Source organism: Myotis daubentonii, chromosome Y (assembly GCF_963259705.1).
Source record: "Myotis daubentonii chromosome Y, mMyoDau2.1, whole genome shotgun sequence".
NCBI lineage: Eukaryota > Metazoa > Chordata > Mammalia > Chiroptera > Vespertilionidae > Myotis > Myotis daubentonii.
Genome location: NC_081862.1, coordinates 222,255 through 239,953, shown reverse-complemented (window position 1 = coordinate 239,953; position 17,699 = coordinate 222,255). Strand labels below are relative to the sequence as shown.

General features: G+C 38.6%; 1 protein-coding gene across 6 annotated transcripts in view; it reads right to left on the bottom strand.

Moving 5' to 3' along the window:
* Window positions 1-17,699, bottom strand: part of LOC132225560 (histone demethylase UTY-like) — a 300,626-nt gene that overhangs the window by 114,564 nt on the left and 168,363 nt on the right. For all 6 annotated transcript variants that reach the window (XR_009450969.1, XM_059680653.1, XM_059680656.1 and 3 more), the window contains 4 exons: window positions 8,065-8,158; window positions 6,307-6,433; window positions 794-892; window positions 458-677 (listed from right to left, as the gene is read on the bottom strand). Coding sequence is in view for 5 of the 6 variants with exons in the window: in XM_059680653.1 (XP_059536636.1) it covers window positions 458-677; window positions 794-892; window positions 6,307-6,433; window positions 8,065-8,158 (540 nt within the window). In the remaining variant the exon portion in view is untranslated. The remainder of the gene's footprint in view (window positions 1-457; window positions 678-793; window positions 893-6,306; window positions 6,434-8,064; window positions 8,159-17,699) is intronic.

The following is a 17,699-nucleotide window of genomic DNA, read 5'->3' as shown; positions in this document are numbered from 1 at the left end:
TAAGTCCACTAACTCTTCCTGAATGTTACAGGTACTTATTTATTAAAGAAAACAGATTTTAATTGTGGGGTTTTAGATATATGCTAAGTATAAAGAGGGAGGCTAGGATATACTCGGGTGAATCAAAACAAAGCTGAGTTCTGTTTTTTAGAATTCTCTTGAGTATTCTCTCATGAAATTTCAAGCAAAACTAAAAAAAAGTGTTCTTTTCTCTAAAATGTTAAAACAAACCGAAAAATTATGCAAATTAATGTGCATCAAAAAACGTATGTGCAAAAAATATTTTAAATACTACGAGCTTAACTAAAATAAAAAGTAAAATATCACAAAATATTAAAAATTATGAAAACAAATCATTGACATCAAAACAAAAATATACAAACTTCCCAGCCACCCTCTTTCTACCAGTTATCACACTAAAATGTGTCTTGTAAAACATAATACTTAAAATTTTTACCTGAAGAAACTTAATTCTTCCTGCAAGTGTAGAGGTATTAGTGCAACTTTTGCATCTAGTTGCATTTAAGTAACATTTAATGGCATCCTGAGGTTGACTGCAGGATTCATAGAGAGTGCCAAGGTCCATCCAGGCTGCTGCATGCCCATGGTCTAATTGTACAGCACAAATATATGCCTGCAAAGCATCCATAGGCTGATTTTGCTGCTGATAGAGCACACTGGAAAGAGAAACAAAGAACAGGCAAACTGAGTGGGTATAACATTATACTTTATGGATTTCAGTCAATTTATGTATCTACTAAAATGCTGTTACTCTTATGTGCACAAGCCTTACCCAATTGAACACCATGTATCTGCACTTGCTTCTGATTTATCAATAGACTGCCTGTAAGATATAAAGGCATCCTGAACTTTCCCAATACTTGAATAGCACCTGTAAAGGGAAAAGAGGAAAAATATGTATATATATACACACATACACATACATATACATACATATATATAAATATATGCATATATATATAAATAAATAAATAGAGAGAGACAATCAGATAGCCATAAATATATATGAAGTATTCCACTAAAAATTAAAGCAACATTTATTTGCCAAAATGACATATATGGAAAGGAAAAACATTAATAAGCTAATATCTAGACAATACACATATCCTATATAATAATCCTATATAATGAAAGGGTAATATGCAAATTGACCCTAATGGTGAACAACCAGGACCAACTGGTCGCTATGACATGCAATGACCACCAGGGGGCAGACGCTCAATTCAGGAGCTGCCCCCTGGTGGTCAGTCAGCTTCCACAGGGGGAGCACCGCTGAGCCACAAGCCAGCTCTTGGCTGGTCAATGCACGGCAGAAGGCGGAATAGGCTCCCACACTGCAGCAGCACTAAGGATGTCCGACTGATGGCTTATGCCCGCTCCTCACAGGGAGGAGACCCAAGCCGTTAGTTGGACATCCCCCGGGGGCTCCCTGGCTGCTAGAAGGATGCTTGACTACCAGCTCAGGCCCAATCCCATGGTAAGCAGGTCTAAGCGGACAGGTGGACATCCACCCAAGGGGTTCCACACTTCGAGAGGGTGCCGGCCAGGCTGAGGGACACCCCCAAGTGCACAAATTTTCGTGCAGCTGGCCTCTAGTATTAACTGAGTGGCCAGATTATTATGACCACCCCATCAGTACTTTGTTGGGCCACATTTTGCCTTCAATACTGCTGCAATTGTTCTTGTCATTGACTCCACGAGATGCTGAAAGGTGATGCGAGGAATCTGACACCATGCCTGATGAATAGCACTGTCCAGTTCTGTGAGATTTGATGGTTGTGGTACCAGCTGCCTGATGGCTCTTTTAACTTCGTCCCACAAATGCTCAATTGGATTGAGATCTGATGATTGTGGGGGCCACCTAAGCAAGGTAGAGTGTCTTCCTCATGTTCTTGAAACCACTCCTGCACAATATGAGCACCGGGCCATGGAGCATTGTGTTGTTGGAAGAAGCCATCTCCATCGGGATATGCCATCCACATGGTACGATGAACTTGATCAGCAATGATACTTAGGTATGTTGTGCTATTCAGACGTTGTTCCACACGAATTAAAGGGCCCAAATCATGCCAGGAAAACATGTCCCAAACCATAACTGTGCCCCCACCAGCTTGAAGGGCATGCTTTCATGCTGTTTCCGTCAAAATCTCACTCTGCCATCTGCATGATGCAACTGGAAACGTGATTCATCGGATCACATGACTTTTTTCTAATGCTTGACTGTCCAATCCTTGTGTTCCTGTGCGGATGGGAGACATTTTATCTTGGTAACTTCAGACAGCAAAGGTGTTCGAACAGGCCTTCAGCTTCCATATCCCATACAATGCAGTGTACAGCTAATTTGCCTGTAAATGTCAGGTGGTCATAATAATCTGGCCATTCAGTGTATATGTCCACATTATAATTTGCTTTTAAATGAACTCTCTTATATTAATGAACTTTATTATATTACATTATAATAATGAACTTTATTGAAACCATCATAGCCCAAATGTGTTCAATGCAATAATATTTGCAGTTAAACACACAGAGCTCTATTTATGCAATTTGAACTAAGATTTCCTACATAATAAGAATATAGAGCTAAAAAACAAACAGAAACTAATTTTGATTTTAGCAGATCTGAATTTTCATTTCTGAACTTCCAACTCTCAGAAAAAACATTGGTTAATTCATGAAAAGTAAAAAACTGAGATAGTTAATGCTAACTATTAAGTTAATATAAAACATATAAATATCTAATTTAATTATTAAATTATAAGTAATTTATAATAAATTTAATTCTAGTTTTAAAAAGCATTTGTATAGGTATTAAGAGGAAGGCCAGAATATGGTGGTTTTATCAATCAAATAACCACACAAAAATACAAAATTACATATATGTTGTGTGTGTAAAAGAATGATTGTTCTACTTGTCAACTATTAGGAAATAAAACTGAATTTATCATAAAAATATCCATAATTAGTTCTCTTTGTCCTTAACATTATTTTAGAGATGTTGGAATAGTGTCTGTGTGTTTCCATAAAACTATTTGTATACTTTTACTTTTTATGGCATTGGATGATAGAAAATAGTAGTAAAAGAAAAGTTTTAATATCTTGAATTGTATAGCAACTATAAGTTGGGCACTATAATTAATTGTTGAAATTTTGGTAATCCAACTAGCAGAAATAGTTGAGAACCACAGATTAAGCAGAAAACAGGACAGAAGGCATTTCATATAGGTTTGAATATTAGAAGCAAAACTTGCCTGTGAATAAACTTATAATTTTAGATCAAATTGTGGTCTACTTGAGGCTTGTCTTTTCAAAAAGGCAAGTGGCATAACAAAGCACTTTATAGAAACAATCTTATAACAATGTATAATGAAAAATTAAGGGATTGAAGTGAAAATAAATTTCAGATAAACCTACAAAGCTGATACACTTGAGCCAAGACTAGTGTGGAAATAATGAAAATTATATGAAAGAATAACACTAAATTACTGATAAAGACTCAATGATTTAATTAGATTTGAGGAAATTTGTTTTTAAATGTGCTCTGTATTTTTTAAAAAAATCAGTCAATGTCAAAACAAAATAATAAAAGAGTAACTGCTTTGAGAAAGAACATGAGTGATGTTTTAAAAAGATGCTGATTGAGATGTATGGCACTGACTTTTATAATATTCAGTAAAAAGAAGAGTAAAATTTAGGTTTAGACATCTTAAGAGTTAGATATTTTAATTTAGAATTCACCCATATGACAGAGTGGTTTAAAGGTGCACATAAGAGAGGGAAAGAAGCTTAAGGTGGCTAATTTATGGGTTGGGAGATAAAAGAAAGGCAGCATAAGATAGAAAGCAATTTCAAAGTGTGAAAACAATCTATGTGTCAGCAGTGATACAAACAAGAACAGATAAGAAACAATGTAATAACAGAAAAATATTTTATTAACAAAACCAAATTTCAGATTGTTAGACAAATCTTCCTAAATGCTAAGAGAAATAAGTAATTTCTGAAACCAACATTTTCACATTCAAATTTTAAATTGTCCAATGAAAGAGTCAATGTGTCTAACATTGGGATACTAATATTTGGGATTTCATCACCAGATACCTTTCTTCTAACAAAATTTATCCAGCTTTCTCTGAGTTTGGCTTATCTAACGGAAGTAGCAAACTGAGTAAACTGGGTTCTATGTCTTTCTGGGACACAAATTCGCTATGTGAACTTGAAAACATTTTTTATTTCTGGACCCACTCCTCTCATCTGTAAATGAGAGGGTGAACTAAGGTGCTGCCTGATCATTCCCAATTCTAACAGTTTCGTGACTGTGGGATGTTGTGAGAGGTCATAGCTACCTTCACAATTATACACTTTAACAGCTGATAGCTCAATATGGAACATAAAATGTATTTTAATAAACAGTGACTTTATAATTATTCAAAAAGTGTGCACATACTTTTGGGGAACACCCCATATGCAATATCAATATGCACTAGAGAGTTGAATGCAGAAGTAAGAAGTTTCTGAAATACTAGGGACATCAAATACCAATCAATTTTATTAACACTGAAATCTTTATTTGGAAATTTAATAAGCTCTAAAATATAACTTTTGACAAACTTGATTTTCTCTAACAATAAAGCAATATAGTAAAAGGCAGCAGATGAGAGTAAGAACAACAAGATCATAGAAAAGTATAACAGACTAAAAATAATTACTGTCTAAAATGATAATCCCGAATTCAGAAATATCTTCTATTTGAGAAATCAAAAGTTTTCTGTATATTCAGTAGTTACCTAACAAGATTAAGAATAAAAGCACATGTCATGTTTTAAATTCAGGTAATTATGAAAAGCCTTGCATAAAAGATTTCTATTCTCAAAGACATGAAAAAGTTTATCATTTCTAAACATACTTCACTGTATCTTGGACATACATAGCTGTGATTAAACAACAATTTTCCTTATATTATGTATATTATCTCAAGCTACCAATTTTAAATCTTGAGCCACAATGAATAATATATCCTTATTCATACTCATTTAATTTACAGTGGTAGGAATGCTAACATATAAAACTTAATATAGCCACAATATGGAAGCAAAGTTAAGTGTCCATCAATAGATGAATAAAGTATAACTTATGCATACAATGTAATATTACTCAGCCATAAAAAAGAATGAAATTTTGCGATCTACAATAACATGATGGAACTAGAGGATATTGTGCTTAGTGAAATAACACAGAGGAAGACAAGCTCCACATGATTTCATTTATATGTGGAATCTAAAAACAGTAACAACAACAGAAAGCAGAACAGATAAAAGCTTGTATATAGAGAACATTTTGAAAGTTGCCAGGTGGGAAGTGGTTTGGGAGAATGGGAGAAAAAGGTGAAAGGATTCAGAAGTACATATTGTAATAACTATGTATGGTGTCATATCGCCTCTAGATTGATATAACTTTGTAAGTTATATAAATGTCTAATCATAGGGGTTGTATACCTGAAACTAATACAATAGCATATGTCAACTGTAATTTAAATATATATATATTTTAAAGAATTCTATTGAAAGTAGCTAACTTCATGATTAATACATTTTTTAAAGTATTGTAATAATTGCCCTCAAATTTATAAAATTTAAAAGATATTTAAATTTACAAAATTTAAAAAATAACACATCTGAAGTTAACTCAAAAACTAAATTTCAATTACACTTCATCATAAACTTCCACATAGTTTTTAATGAACTATTCTTATTTTTTTAAAAAATTGGAGCAAAATGTACAATTAAAGCACTACAATTGAATTAAGTTTATAACCCTGAATAAAGGTCTGACAGATATAATCCAAATTCTTTCACTTATAAGTTAAATGAAAACTGAGATCTCGAACTGTTAAGTGAACTTTTCTATAGGCTACTGATAATCATCAGGCAGAATAAAAATAATAAAAATGAATACATTAAAAATGACAGAAATTGGGGGAAACACAATTTAAATGCTGAATAAAAAAATATCAATGATTACTATCTTCTAAGATTCTTTAAAAAAAAGATTCTTTAAAACTCTTAAATAATTCAATAATTCAAATCACATGAAGACAAGTGAAAACAGAAATAAGCAAAATAATTTTTCAGTAAAAGCACCAAATTTAAGAGACCCAGTTTTATCTCCCAAGACTTTTTGCTATATTGTATTTTAAATAAAATGTTACTGACCAGGATATATTACATGATCTAACAATTTGGATTTTAAGTCAACTTTAAGCAGTATAATCCAAGTGTCTGGTCTCACCTCCCAAGGAAATACCAACACTGGCCAGAATTAGGATCTGCTTCCAATGACTTTTGGAGATACTGAATTGCATAACTTTCCTTGGTGGCTCTGTCTCCCAGTAGATCCACATTATGATGCATCCATCCTATAATTTAAAAATTATAACCATTTATAATTCAACTATCCTATTAGCTTTAAAAATAGAAGAACACCAATTAAAATACTCTTTCAGTACATTTTTATTTACCTTTGATCAAACTTCCCAAATTTCACAGATACAAAAGATACAACCAAAGCTACCAAGGTCTTGTAAAGAACAGAGAGAAAATTTAATTGATTTCAGGTAGTACTGAATTGGCACTAAGTAGATTAGAAGCTAACTAGAAAAGTCCAACTTATAAGCCAAATAATATAAACATGATTAATTTACTACACCTTTAAAGGTTGAAGTATTTTTGCCCTAGCCAGTTTGCTCAGTGATTAGAGCATCATCCGCAGACTGAAGGTTCGCGGGTTCAATTCTGGTAAAGGACACATAACTCAGTTACAGGCTCTGATCCCCAACCTGGTTGGGTTGCATGCAGAAGGCAACCAATTGATGTGTCTCTCTCACATGGATGTTTCTCTGTCTGTCTCTCCCCGACCCCTTCCACTATCTCTAAAAATCAATGGCAAAAATATCTTCCATGAGGATTCACAAAACAACAACAAGGTTGAAGTATTTTTGAAAATCTAGCAAAGTAATATTTATTTCTATGGAATAGATAACAACTTAGATAATCAAAGATAAATCCCTGGTTATTTTTATTAACATTTCACCAAGAATAAAAACACCAAACAGGAAAACGCTGAAGCTCTATTGAAATCTAAATGAAAAACAGGCTCAAAGACTTACAAGAGCAGTCTAGTGTTTACAATTATAGCTACAAACACAATGAAAAGATTATGTTATGAAAAAAATGTTAATCATTTAGTACAAATAGAAACCAGTTTTTCACTTGTGAGTCAATTCAAGTATATTTAAATACCTTTGCAAAAATGCCACTTAGGCAAACTTTAATTATGTTTTATGTTATAAATAAAATAGTGTAATTATAAAAATACTCATATTATCACTCATAATTTTGATTAAAATTTAGAAATTATTTAATCAAGACCAAATAAAAACTAAAAGAAAAGCAAACAATACCAACCCAAATATTAAACCTAAAAATGATAACCAAAAATATGAATTACTTGGGAAAATTCTAAGTATAAAAATTACTTTTGTACATCAGATTTTTCTCTTTTAATACATAATAATATAATAAACTTATAAAACAAATATAGAGTATTCTTTCTTTTTAGGTGAGATGTTTCATTTATTCATATCAGAAGCCACTAACTAGCTATGCAAATTATTTTAATTCAATTTAAGTTCACAGAGTGTTAAACACATATATGCAAGTATTCAAACATCCTTCAGAAGGGAAAGTACTAGGATTTAAACTGAGAATTTAAAAGAATTAGCTTCACTGAAGCACTATATTTGGAATCATTTTGAGATGAATTGTGCTAGACGTTAGATGTAAATATACCAATTCTGAACCAAAGAAAAGAACACATTTATAATAGAGTATTCATTTTAAGTGCAATTTCAAAATAATGCATGTCATGATCCTAAAACACAGAATTCTAAATAAATAGACTTTTAAATTGGAAGTTAAAATTGTTTCTTTGCACCCCAAACTTTTCTAAATTAATGCAATATATAATAAAAAGTAAATTTTTATGTACCTAACTGTTGTAAAATAGTTGCTTTTACTTGTGCAGGTAGGTTTTCGGTCTGTAAAAGTTGTTCATAGGCTTCTTTTGCAAAATGATACTTCTTCTAAAGAGTAAAAAAAAAAAAAAAAGGGATATTCATAGAAAAAAATGATAAACCTTTAAACAGAAATACTCTATACTGTAAAAAGGAACTGATGACTTGATTTAGTTAACTTTTCAAGTAATAAAATAAACTAACACTAATACATACTTCAAACTAGCTTGTATATAAATATTTAGATAATAATAATTTAAGTTGCTATTATAAAAGCGTATCTGAAACTGCTAACTTATTAACTGATTATTCTTTAAACCAGGACATCCTTGTTTGGAATAACAGCTAATAAAATCAAAGTATCCTTCCAAATAACAAGGTGTCAACAAAATCTATCTATAATAATAAAAGCGTAATATAAGCTAATTAGACCGGATGTCCTTCCGAATGAAGCCATGACAGTGGGGGGCCAAGCTCCTTGCACAAATTTTGTGCATGGGGCCTCTAGTGACATTATAAAAATCTCCTGTATTCCTAAAGTTAGAAAATTCTTTCAACCTCATGTTACTTTACCGTCACAAAGCTATAGGTTTACTCTACCATCAAATATATACTTAGTCTAGAACAACTTTCAAAAATATGCACAAATTTTTAATAAGTAAATAGAGACACTGCTATTATCCTTTACAAATCTAAGACAAGAGAAGTAGTTAAATATCTTAATTTTGAAATACAATTGATCCTTGAACAAGGTAATGCTGACTCTTATGCAGTCAACAATCCATGTCGACTTCCAGGTGGGGGATGGGGGCAGAGATAGAGAAAGAGATAAATATAGATAGTGAAACATCAATGTGAAAGAGACACATCTATTGGTTGCCTTCCACATGTACCCCAACCAGGGCCAGGGATTGAACCTGCAAGCCAGGTACATGTCCTTAACCAGGAATCGAACCTGAGACCCTCCAGTCCAAAGGCCAGTGCTGTAAACACTGAAGTACACAAGCCAGGGCATGTTTTTATACAATAAATATGTTAAGAAACTCATAAAATATATTTACAGTACTATATGTATTTATTAAGAAAAAAAATCAATGTAAAGGACCTGCAAATTCAAAACTGCATTATTCAACAATTACATACTCTTTCTAAATATTATCAGAAAAAGATCTATGTTTTTAAAGAAATAACATTTTCTGTTGTTATGATCTAACAATGTTAGTATTTAAGGTACAGACAAATTTCTAAATGAGGCCATTGCCTATACTTCTCTTTCAAAAATTTCTAAGGCTAAAATATATTATTGTTACTGTGATATATTCAATTCCTCCAAACAAAAACATAAAATTATTTTATGTTTAAAACACATTTGGAAAACCAAAGGCTTTAGGCATTTTTTAAAATCCTCGCCCATAGATATGTTTTTACTGATTTTTAGAGAGAGAAGAGAGGAAAAACACATTGATGTGAGAAACATCCGGCAGTTGCCTCCCATATACATCCCAACCTGGAATCAATCTTGCAACCAAAATGAGCTACTTTGGCTGGGCAGGGCTGGACATTTTTTAAAGAACGATAAATGGAGGATGAAATGTCATTTACGGATATGTGTATTAAATGGATAGAGTAATATAATTAATTCAAATACATATATCAATTGGGACTAAAAAAACTCTGAGTTTTTACTCTAAATGTGATAAATGGGGGGGGCGGGGGGGGGAGGAACAGCCCACTATTTTTTTTATCTCTTTTCATATCTACACTAATAAAATGGTAATATGCAAATAATCGGGACTCCTTCACACATAAGACCAATCAGCAGGAGGCTGCGTGCACAGCAGGTGGGGGTAGGCGAGGACTTGCAGCATTGGGGACAGAGGCGGGGCTGCAGCGGAAGCCTCCACACGCCTGCGCAGGGGGTCCCTCAGCTTCATGCAGCAAGGCCTTGGGGTCCTGCAGCTCCCCCTGGTGCAGAAGCGGGACCCCCAGCTCCGGCCTACCGCTTTGGGGCAATCCATGGAGGAGCCCCGGATGGGTGGGTGGGGCCTATGGATCACAGAGCTCCTGCACTGTGACAGGGCACAGGCCAGGCTGGCTCCCCCCGCCCCCGCAAGTGCACAAATTTTGTGCACTGGGCCACTAGTATACACATACAAATACATAAGCATTCCACAATTTAAATAAAGATACCAACTCCAAAAAGATGGCAATGTACACAAGGTTAAATACTTTCCCAAGCAAGCAAGTGCATGCATACTAGTACATACCAAAAAGTTGCAGGATACAAAATTAACAAAAAAAGTTTCCTATACACTAAAAAGAATTAACAAAGAAAAATAATTCCACTATAAAAGTAATTTAAAAGAAAAATAAGTTTACCAAGGATGTTTCAGACTTGTAAAAACACCGTAATTTCTATAACCATTCATCTGTAAATTGTTTGGTTTTTGATGACAGCCATCTTAAATTTGAAGTGATCTCACATTTTGGAGATGTAAATGTCCCCACTGCATACATGGCTCATGGCCATGTTGAACTCCTCATATGGACTAATAGACTTTAATTAGCTTGGATACTTAACTCTACGCAGCTGCAACATGGAACACATATTGGACACTGGCCCTTTGTAGGCTTTCTAGAACACAACTGCATCTCTTTCAGGACTGGCTTAATTGGCAGGGACTTTGGAATCTGAGAAATATAACTTCATGCCAATGAAGCCTTCTTCCATATCCCATCTTCCTAGGGGGACTGCTAAAAATGCTTAATCGGTGCCTGAAGAACCACAACCTCACTCCCATGAAGGACCAGGGAGTTTAATTCTCTAGTAACAATCTCATTGTGTACTCTTGGCACCCTGTCAACTATCAGTTGACCATGCATATGTGGATTTACTTCTGGCTCTCTTATGCTCTGTTCTCTAAAGACTGATTTGGTTTTTTGTAGTCTTTTATAGTTCCACTTGAATTATAGAATTGTTTTTCTCTATATCTGTAAAAAACTATGCCATTAGGATTCAGACAGAAATTAACAAATTTATAAGCCATAGTATGAACATTTTAATAATACTGTCTTCTGACAATACACGGGATGTTTTTCCAGTTGCTCATATCTTCTTTCATTAATGTTTTGTACTCTTCAGTATACAAATCTTTCACCTCCCTACTTAAGTGTATTGCTAAATATTTTAATACTAGAGGATTGGTGCACGAATTTGTGCACGAATGGAGTTCCTTGGCCTGGCTGGCAATCGAAGTCATCTTTCCCAGTTCCTATCAGGGCCAGCCAGTGCAATCATGGCAATGGGAAGTTGGCTGGCCGGACCCATGGCTGAGTGGAGGGACCGCAGGAGGTTGGCCGGCAGTGGGAGGTTGGCTGTGGGAGGGCACTGACCACCAGGGGCAACTCCTGTGTTGACCATCTGCCCCCTGGTGGTCTTAACAGTTGCTTAGGTGCATACACACACACATAAACACACACACACACACACACACACACGAGGCCTGATGACGAAGATTCTGCAAAAATGAACCTTCCTTCTCCTGGCTGCCAGCACTGCCTTCACTCGGGCTGGAGCCGCTTTTCCACCTTCTCTCCGGCCCAGAGCCACCACCTTTCTGCCTTCCCATGCAGCCCAGAGACTAGGAGCGGCTGGGGCGGTGTGGAATGCCTTGTCATTGCCATGGCGACGATGCAAGCATCCCACCCCTGGCTGTTTGGTGCCTGGGTATGCAAATTAACCCAGTCTTTGTTGGGTTAATTTGCATACTCACTCCTGGTTGGCTGGTGGGCATCGTGAAGGTACAGTCAATTTGCATCTTTCTCTTTTGTTAGTGTGTATATATATATTTATTATTTTACTTACTTGAAGATAATCTGAGTAGTGAAATACACCAGTCATAGGTAGACAAATACAGCATAATTGTACTTATGCATACAAATAGTGAAAATTCATAGGCTCAAAAAGTGAAACAGTGATTGTTACCAGCTTGGAGAAGGTAGTATTGGGGAGTTCTTAATTAATGAGAATAAAGTTTTAGTTAAAAAAGTCAAGCTCTAGATCTGAGATCTACAATTCAATGTACTACATGTAGTTAATACTGTACTGTACACTTAAATATTAAGAAAGTAGATCTCATGTGAAGTATTATTAGCAAAGTAAACATTAAAAAAACAACAAAACCTATTGAAATATTTAAAGATACAAATAAATGGAAAGAATACTATATTCATGGTTTGGAACTATTAAGTTGACAGATTACTCAAACAAATTGATATAATGTAATGTCTTTCAAAATTAAATTGCAATTTTTGCAGAAATTAATAAAGAACATCTTAAAATCCATTTGGAAATATAAAGGTCCATCTATGTTGTTGCAAATAGCAGTATTTCATCCTTTTCTATGGCTCAATAGTATTCCAGTGTTTATATATACCACATCTTCTGTATCAGTCCTCTATCACCGGATACGTTGTTTTCATGTATTGGCCACTGTGAATAATGCTGTAAAGAACATAGGGGTGCATTTATCTTTGCAAATACATGTTTTCAACTTTTATGGTTATAGTCCCAGGAGAGGGATTGCTGATTGTAATGTAACACTATTCTTAATTTTTGAGGAATTGCCAGACTGCTTTCCTTAGTGATTATACCAGTCTACACTTCCACCAGGCATGAATGAGAGTTCACAATCTCTCTAACACTTGTTATTGCTTGTCTTATTCATAAAAATCACTCTAATATATATGAGGTGGTATCTCATTGTAGTTTTGATTTGCATTTCTCTAATTGATAGTGAGGTTGACCATCTTTTCATATACATAATGGCTATTTGTATGTCTTCTTGAGAAAGAATATTTTCAGGTCTTCTACCCACCTTTTGATTGGGTGGTTTGTTGCTTTGGTGTTGAGTTTTATGAATTCTTTATATATTTTGGAAATTAACCTTTGGCAAAGCTATTGTTTGCACATATCACCTCCCATCTAGTTGGCCACTTCTTTGTTTTGTTGACAGTATCTTTTGTGGTGTGGAAGCTTTTTAGTTTGATAGTTCCATTCCTTTGTTTCTGCATTTACTTCCTTTGCTTTTGAGATAAAGTTCATAAAATGTTCTCTACAACCAAGGTGCATTCGTTTAGGACCTATATTTTCTTACATGAAGCTTATTATTTCAGATCTTATACAGTCTTTGATCCATTTAAAATTAATTTTTATACTTGAAGACAAACTAGAATCCAGGTTCATTCTTTTTCACATGACTTTCCAGTTTTCCCAGTACCATTTGTTGAAGAGACTATCTTTACTCCGTTATGTGATTCTGGCCCCATTGAAAATTATCTGTCCATATACATGTGGTTTTATAGGTGGTTTTATAGCTGGGCTCTCCATTCTGTTTTGTTGATCTGTAAGTCTATTATTTCTCTTCCAATACCATGCTGTTTTCATTATTGTAGTTCTGTAGTATAATTTGAAGTCAGGTAGTGTGATAACTCCAGCTTTGTTCTTTTTTCTCAGGATTGCTTCGGCTTTCTGCAGTATTCTGTAGCTCCAAACAAATCTGATGATTTCTCATCATATTTCTTTAAAAAATGACATTTGGATTTTGATAGAGCATGCATTAAATCTGTTTATGGCTTTGGATTATAGGGCCATTTAAACTATGTTGATTCTTTCACAGGATATTTTCCTTTTTGTTTCATCTCTTTCAATCTTGTTAAATATGAATTTGTAATTTTCAGGATATAGGTCTTTCATGTTTATTCCTAGATATTTTATTCTTTTGATTCCAACTGCAAAAGGAATTATTTTTGCCACTTCTTTTTCTGAAATCTGTTAGTATTCAGGAAGGCAATAGATTTTTGCCCACTGAATTTGTATCCTGCAACTTGACTGTATTTGTTTATTGTTTCTAATAATTTTTTGGTGGAGTCTTTAGAGTGTTCCACGTACAAAATCATGTCACCTGCAAAAACTGACAGTTTTACTTCTTCCCGCCCTATTTGGACAACTTTAATTTCTTTCTCTTGCCTTATGCCTCTGGCTAGGAATTCTAGAAGTATGTTGAGTAAGAGTGCTAGTGTAGGACATCCTTGTCTTGTTCATAACCTTAAAGTAAAAGCTTTCAGTTTTTCACCATTTAGTGTGACATTAGCTGAGGGTTTATCATATATGGTCTTTATGTTGAGATACTTTCTTTCTATTGCTACTTCATTGAGGATTTTAAGCATAAATGGATTACATTTACTGATATGCACGTGTTAAACCATCCCTGAGCACAAATTGATAGGTACGAAAGAGTCATAGGCATGTAAAGCAAAACCTAGGAAATGTAGTCAATAAACCTATATAAGAGCTTATTATGCTGAAAGTCTGACCGTTACACCAGTCGCTTTGACATGCAATGACCACCAGGAGGCAGATGCTCCAACCAGTAGATTAGCTTGCTGCTGGGGTCCGGCTTATCAGGACTGACCAAAACAGGCCGGACACAACCTGTAACCCTCCCTCGTCCCTCCCCAGCCCCAATCTTGCATTGGTAGGGTCCCTGGGCCTCACCTTCACCCTCTCACAATCTGAGACGGGATGTCGGAGAGACAGTTTTGGCCGGATCCTCACAGGCCAGGCCAAGGAACCCCACCAGTGCACGAATCAATGGACCAACCCTCTAGTCCAGTGATGGTGAACCTTTTGAGCTCGGTGTGTCAGCATTTTGAAAAGCCCTAACTTAACTCTGGTGCCATGTCACATACAGAAATTTTTTGATATTTGCAACCATAGTAAAACAAAGATTTATATTTTTGATATTTATTTTATATATTTAAATGCCATTTAACAAGGAAAAATCAACCAAAAAAATGAGTTTGCGTGTCACCTCTAAAATGTGTGTCATAGGTTCGCCATCACTGCTCTAGTCTAAACTAATAAAAGAGAAAAATGGTAATTGGTGTACGACGATACCCTTTTCATTGGCTAATCAGGGCTTATATGCAAATTCACTGCCAACTATGATTGGCAGTTAACTGCCAACAAGATGGCGGTTAATTTGCATATGGAGGCACAATGCAGGGAGGCGAAAGGGAACGCAGGAAGAAGCCCCCTGCCACTGACAGTGATCGGAAACCCAGGGGGGAGCTAAGAGCTGGGGGGCAGGGCAAAGGCGGCCCTGGGGCCATGATCGGAGAATCAGGCGCCTTTGCCGCCCTGGCCAGTGATAGCAGGAAGTAGGGGTGGAGTCAGCGATGGGAGCTGGGCATGGTCGAAGCTGGCAGTCCCAGGAGCTAGGGGTCCCTTGCCTGGGCCTAAAGCGGAGCCCACGATCGCGGGGCCGCTGCAGCTGCGGGTCCCCGCTGCCCGAGCCGGACGCCTCAGGCCTGGTCAAGGGGCTGATCCGGTGATTGGTGATCGGAGGGTGATGACGGTCAACTCCTCTGGCCGAGGCATCAAGCCTGGGCGGGGGGCTGAGCCGGGGATTGGGGGGATATGATGGTCCTCTTGCCCAGGCCTGAAGCCAGGGTCAGAGTCGTCAGGCTTGGGCAGGGGGTGGAGCAAGCGATCAGAGGGAGATGGAGGTCCCCTGCCCAGGCATGATTCCTGGGCCAGAGGCCTCAGGCCTGGGTGGGGGCCAGAGCCAGTGATCGGGGAGAGATGGGGGTCCCTTGACCGAGCCTGACACCTCGGATACCACGCGTCAGGCCTGGGCAAGGGGCCGATCAGGTGATCGGAGGGTGATGGGGGTCTACGCCTCTGTCAGAGGCGTCAGGCCTGGGCAAGGGGCCGATCCTGCGATTGGAGGGTGATGTGGGTCAACGCCTGAGGGCTCCCTGTATGTGAGAGGGGGCAGGCTGGGCTGAGGGACACTCCCCCCCCACACACACACCCAGTGCACAAATTTCGTGCACCGGGCCCCTAGTCTATACTAATAAAAGCCTACGTGGCCCTCGCGCGCAACGCCGCCACAGGATGGCCGCGCACAGCATGACTCCACGCAGCATGGAGGAGGCCAGTCCCGGCGGGTCACAGCAGAGAGGGTAGTTGTGGACGATCGGGCCGGCAAGGGAGTGGTTAGGCGGTGATCAGGCTGGCAGACAGAAGTGGTTAGCGGGTGATCAGACAGGCAGGTGAGCAGTTAGGAGCCAGTAGTCATGGATTGTGAGGGATCAGGCCTAAACTGGCAATTGGACATCCCCTAAGGGGTCCCAGATTGGAGAGGGTGCAGGCAGGGCTGACTGGCATTCACCCCCAACCCCCAGACACTGGTGCATGAATTTCGTGCACTGGGTCTCTAGTCCTATCTAATAAAAGAGAACCATGGTAATTGGCGTACGACCGCTACCCTTCCCATTGGCTAATCAGGGCAATATGCAAATTAACTGCCAACCAAGATGGCGGCCAGCAGCCAGGCAGCTTGAAACTAACATGAGGCTTGCTTGCTTCAGTGACGGAGGACTCCGACGTTCCCCGCCAGCTGCTACCGGCCTCTGAGCTGCAACTCTAAGCAACTATGTAACAAATATAGAAGCTAAACAAAACCCTAGAAACCTGCTTTAGTCCACCAGGCTTCAGCCATCAGGATCACAACATTGTAAGCAAAGGCCAGAAACCTACTTTCAACAGCGGAGGCCTAAGAGCTGGAGCCAAGCCTCCAAGCTAAAGCAGGCCCAGAATAAAAAAAAAAAAAAGGAGTGGTTGGAAGCTTCAGTCACCCCCAGCCTGAAAACAGCCTTCAGCCCCTCACCCAGACTGGCCAGGCACCCCAGTGGGGACCCCCACCCTGAAGGATGTGTGACCAGCTGCAAACAGCCATCATCCCCTCACCCAGGCTGGCCAGGCACCCCAGTAGAGACCCCCACCCTGATCCAGGACACCCTTCAGGGCAAACCAGCCGGCCCATACCCGTGCATCAGGCCTCTATTCTATATAGTAAAAGGGTAATATGCCTCCCGGCACCGGGATCAGCGTGACAGGGGGCAGCGCCCAAACCCCCTGATCGCCCTGTGGCTCTGTGTGTGACAGGGGGCGGGGCCACAACCTCCCTATCCGCCCTGCTCTGTTCGTGACAGGGGAAGGCGCCCCAACCCCCTGATCAGCCCTGCTCTGTGCCTGATAGAGGGGAGCTCCCCAACCCCCTGATCGCCCTGTGGCTCTGTGTGTGACAGGGTGCGGCGCCCCAACCCCCTAATCGGCCCTGCTCTGTGTGTGACAGGGTGCGGCGCCCCAAACTCCACCCCCCCACGTGCCCTGCTCTGTGTGTGACGGGGTAGATCCATAACCTCCCCATCGGCCCTGCGCTGAGTGTGAGAGTGGCAGCGCCCCAACCCACTGATGGGCCCTGCTCTGTGAGTGACAGGGGGTGGCGCTGCAACCTGCCCATCGACCCTGCCTTGAGTGTGACAGGGGATGGTGCCCCAACCCCCCAATATGCCCTACCCTGAGCGTGACTGAGGGTGGCATCACAACCTCCCGATCGCCCTGCTCTGTTCATGACAAGGGGCAGGGCCCCAACTCCCCAATCGGCCCTGCTCTGAGCCCGACCAGGGGCTGCACCTAGGGATTGGGCCTGCCCTTTGCCACCCGGGAGCAGGCCTAAGCCAGCAGGTCATTATTTCCTGA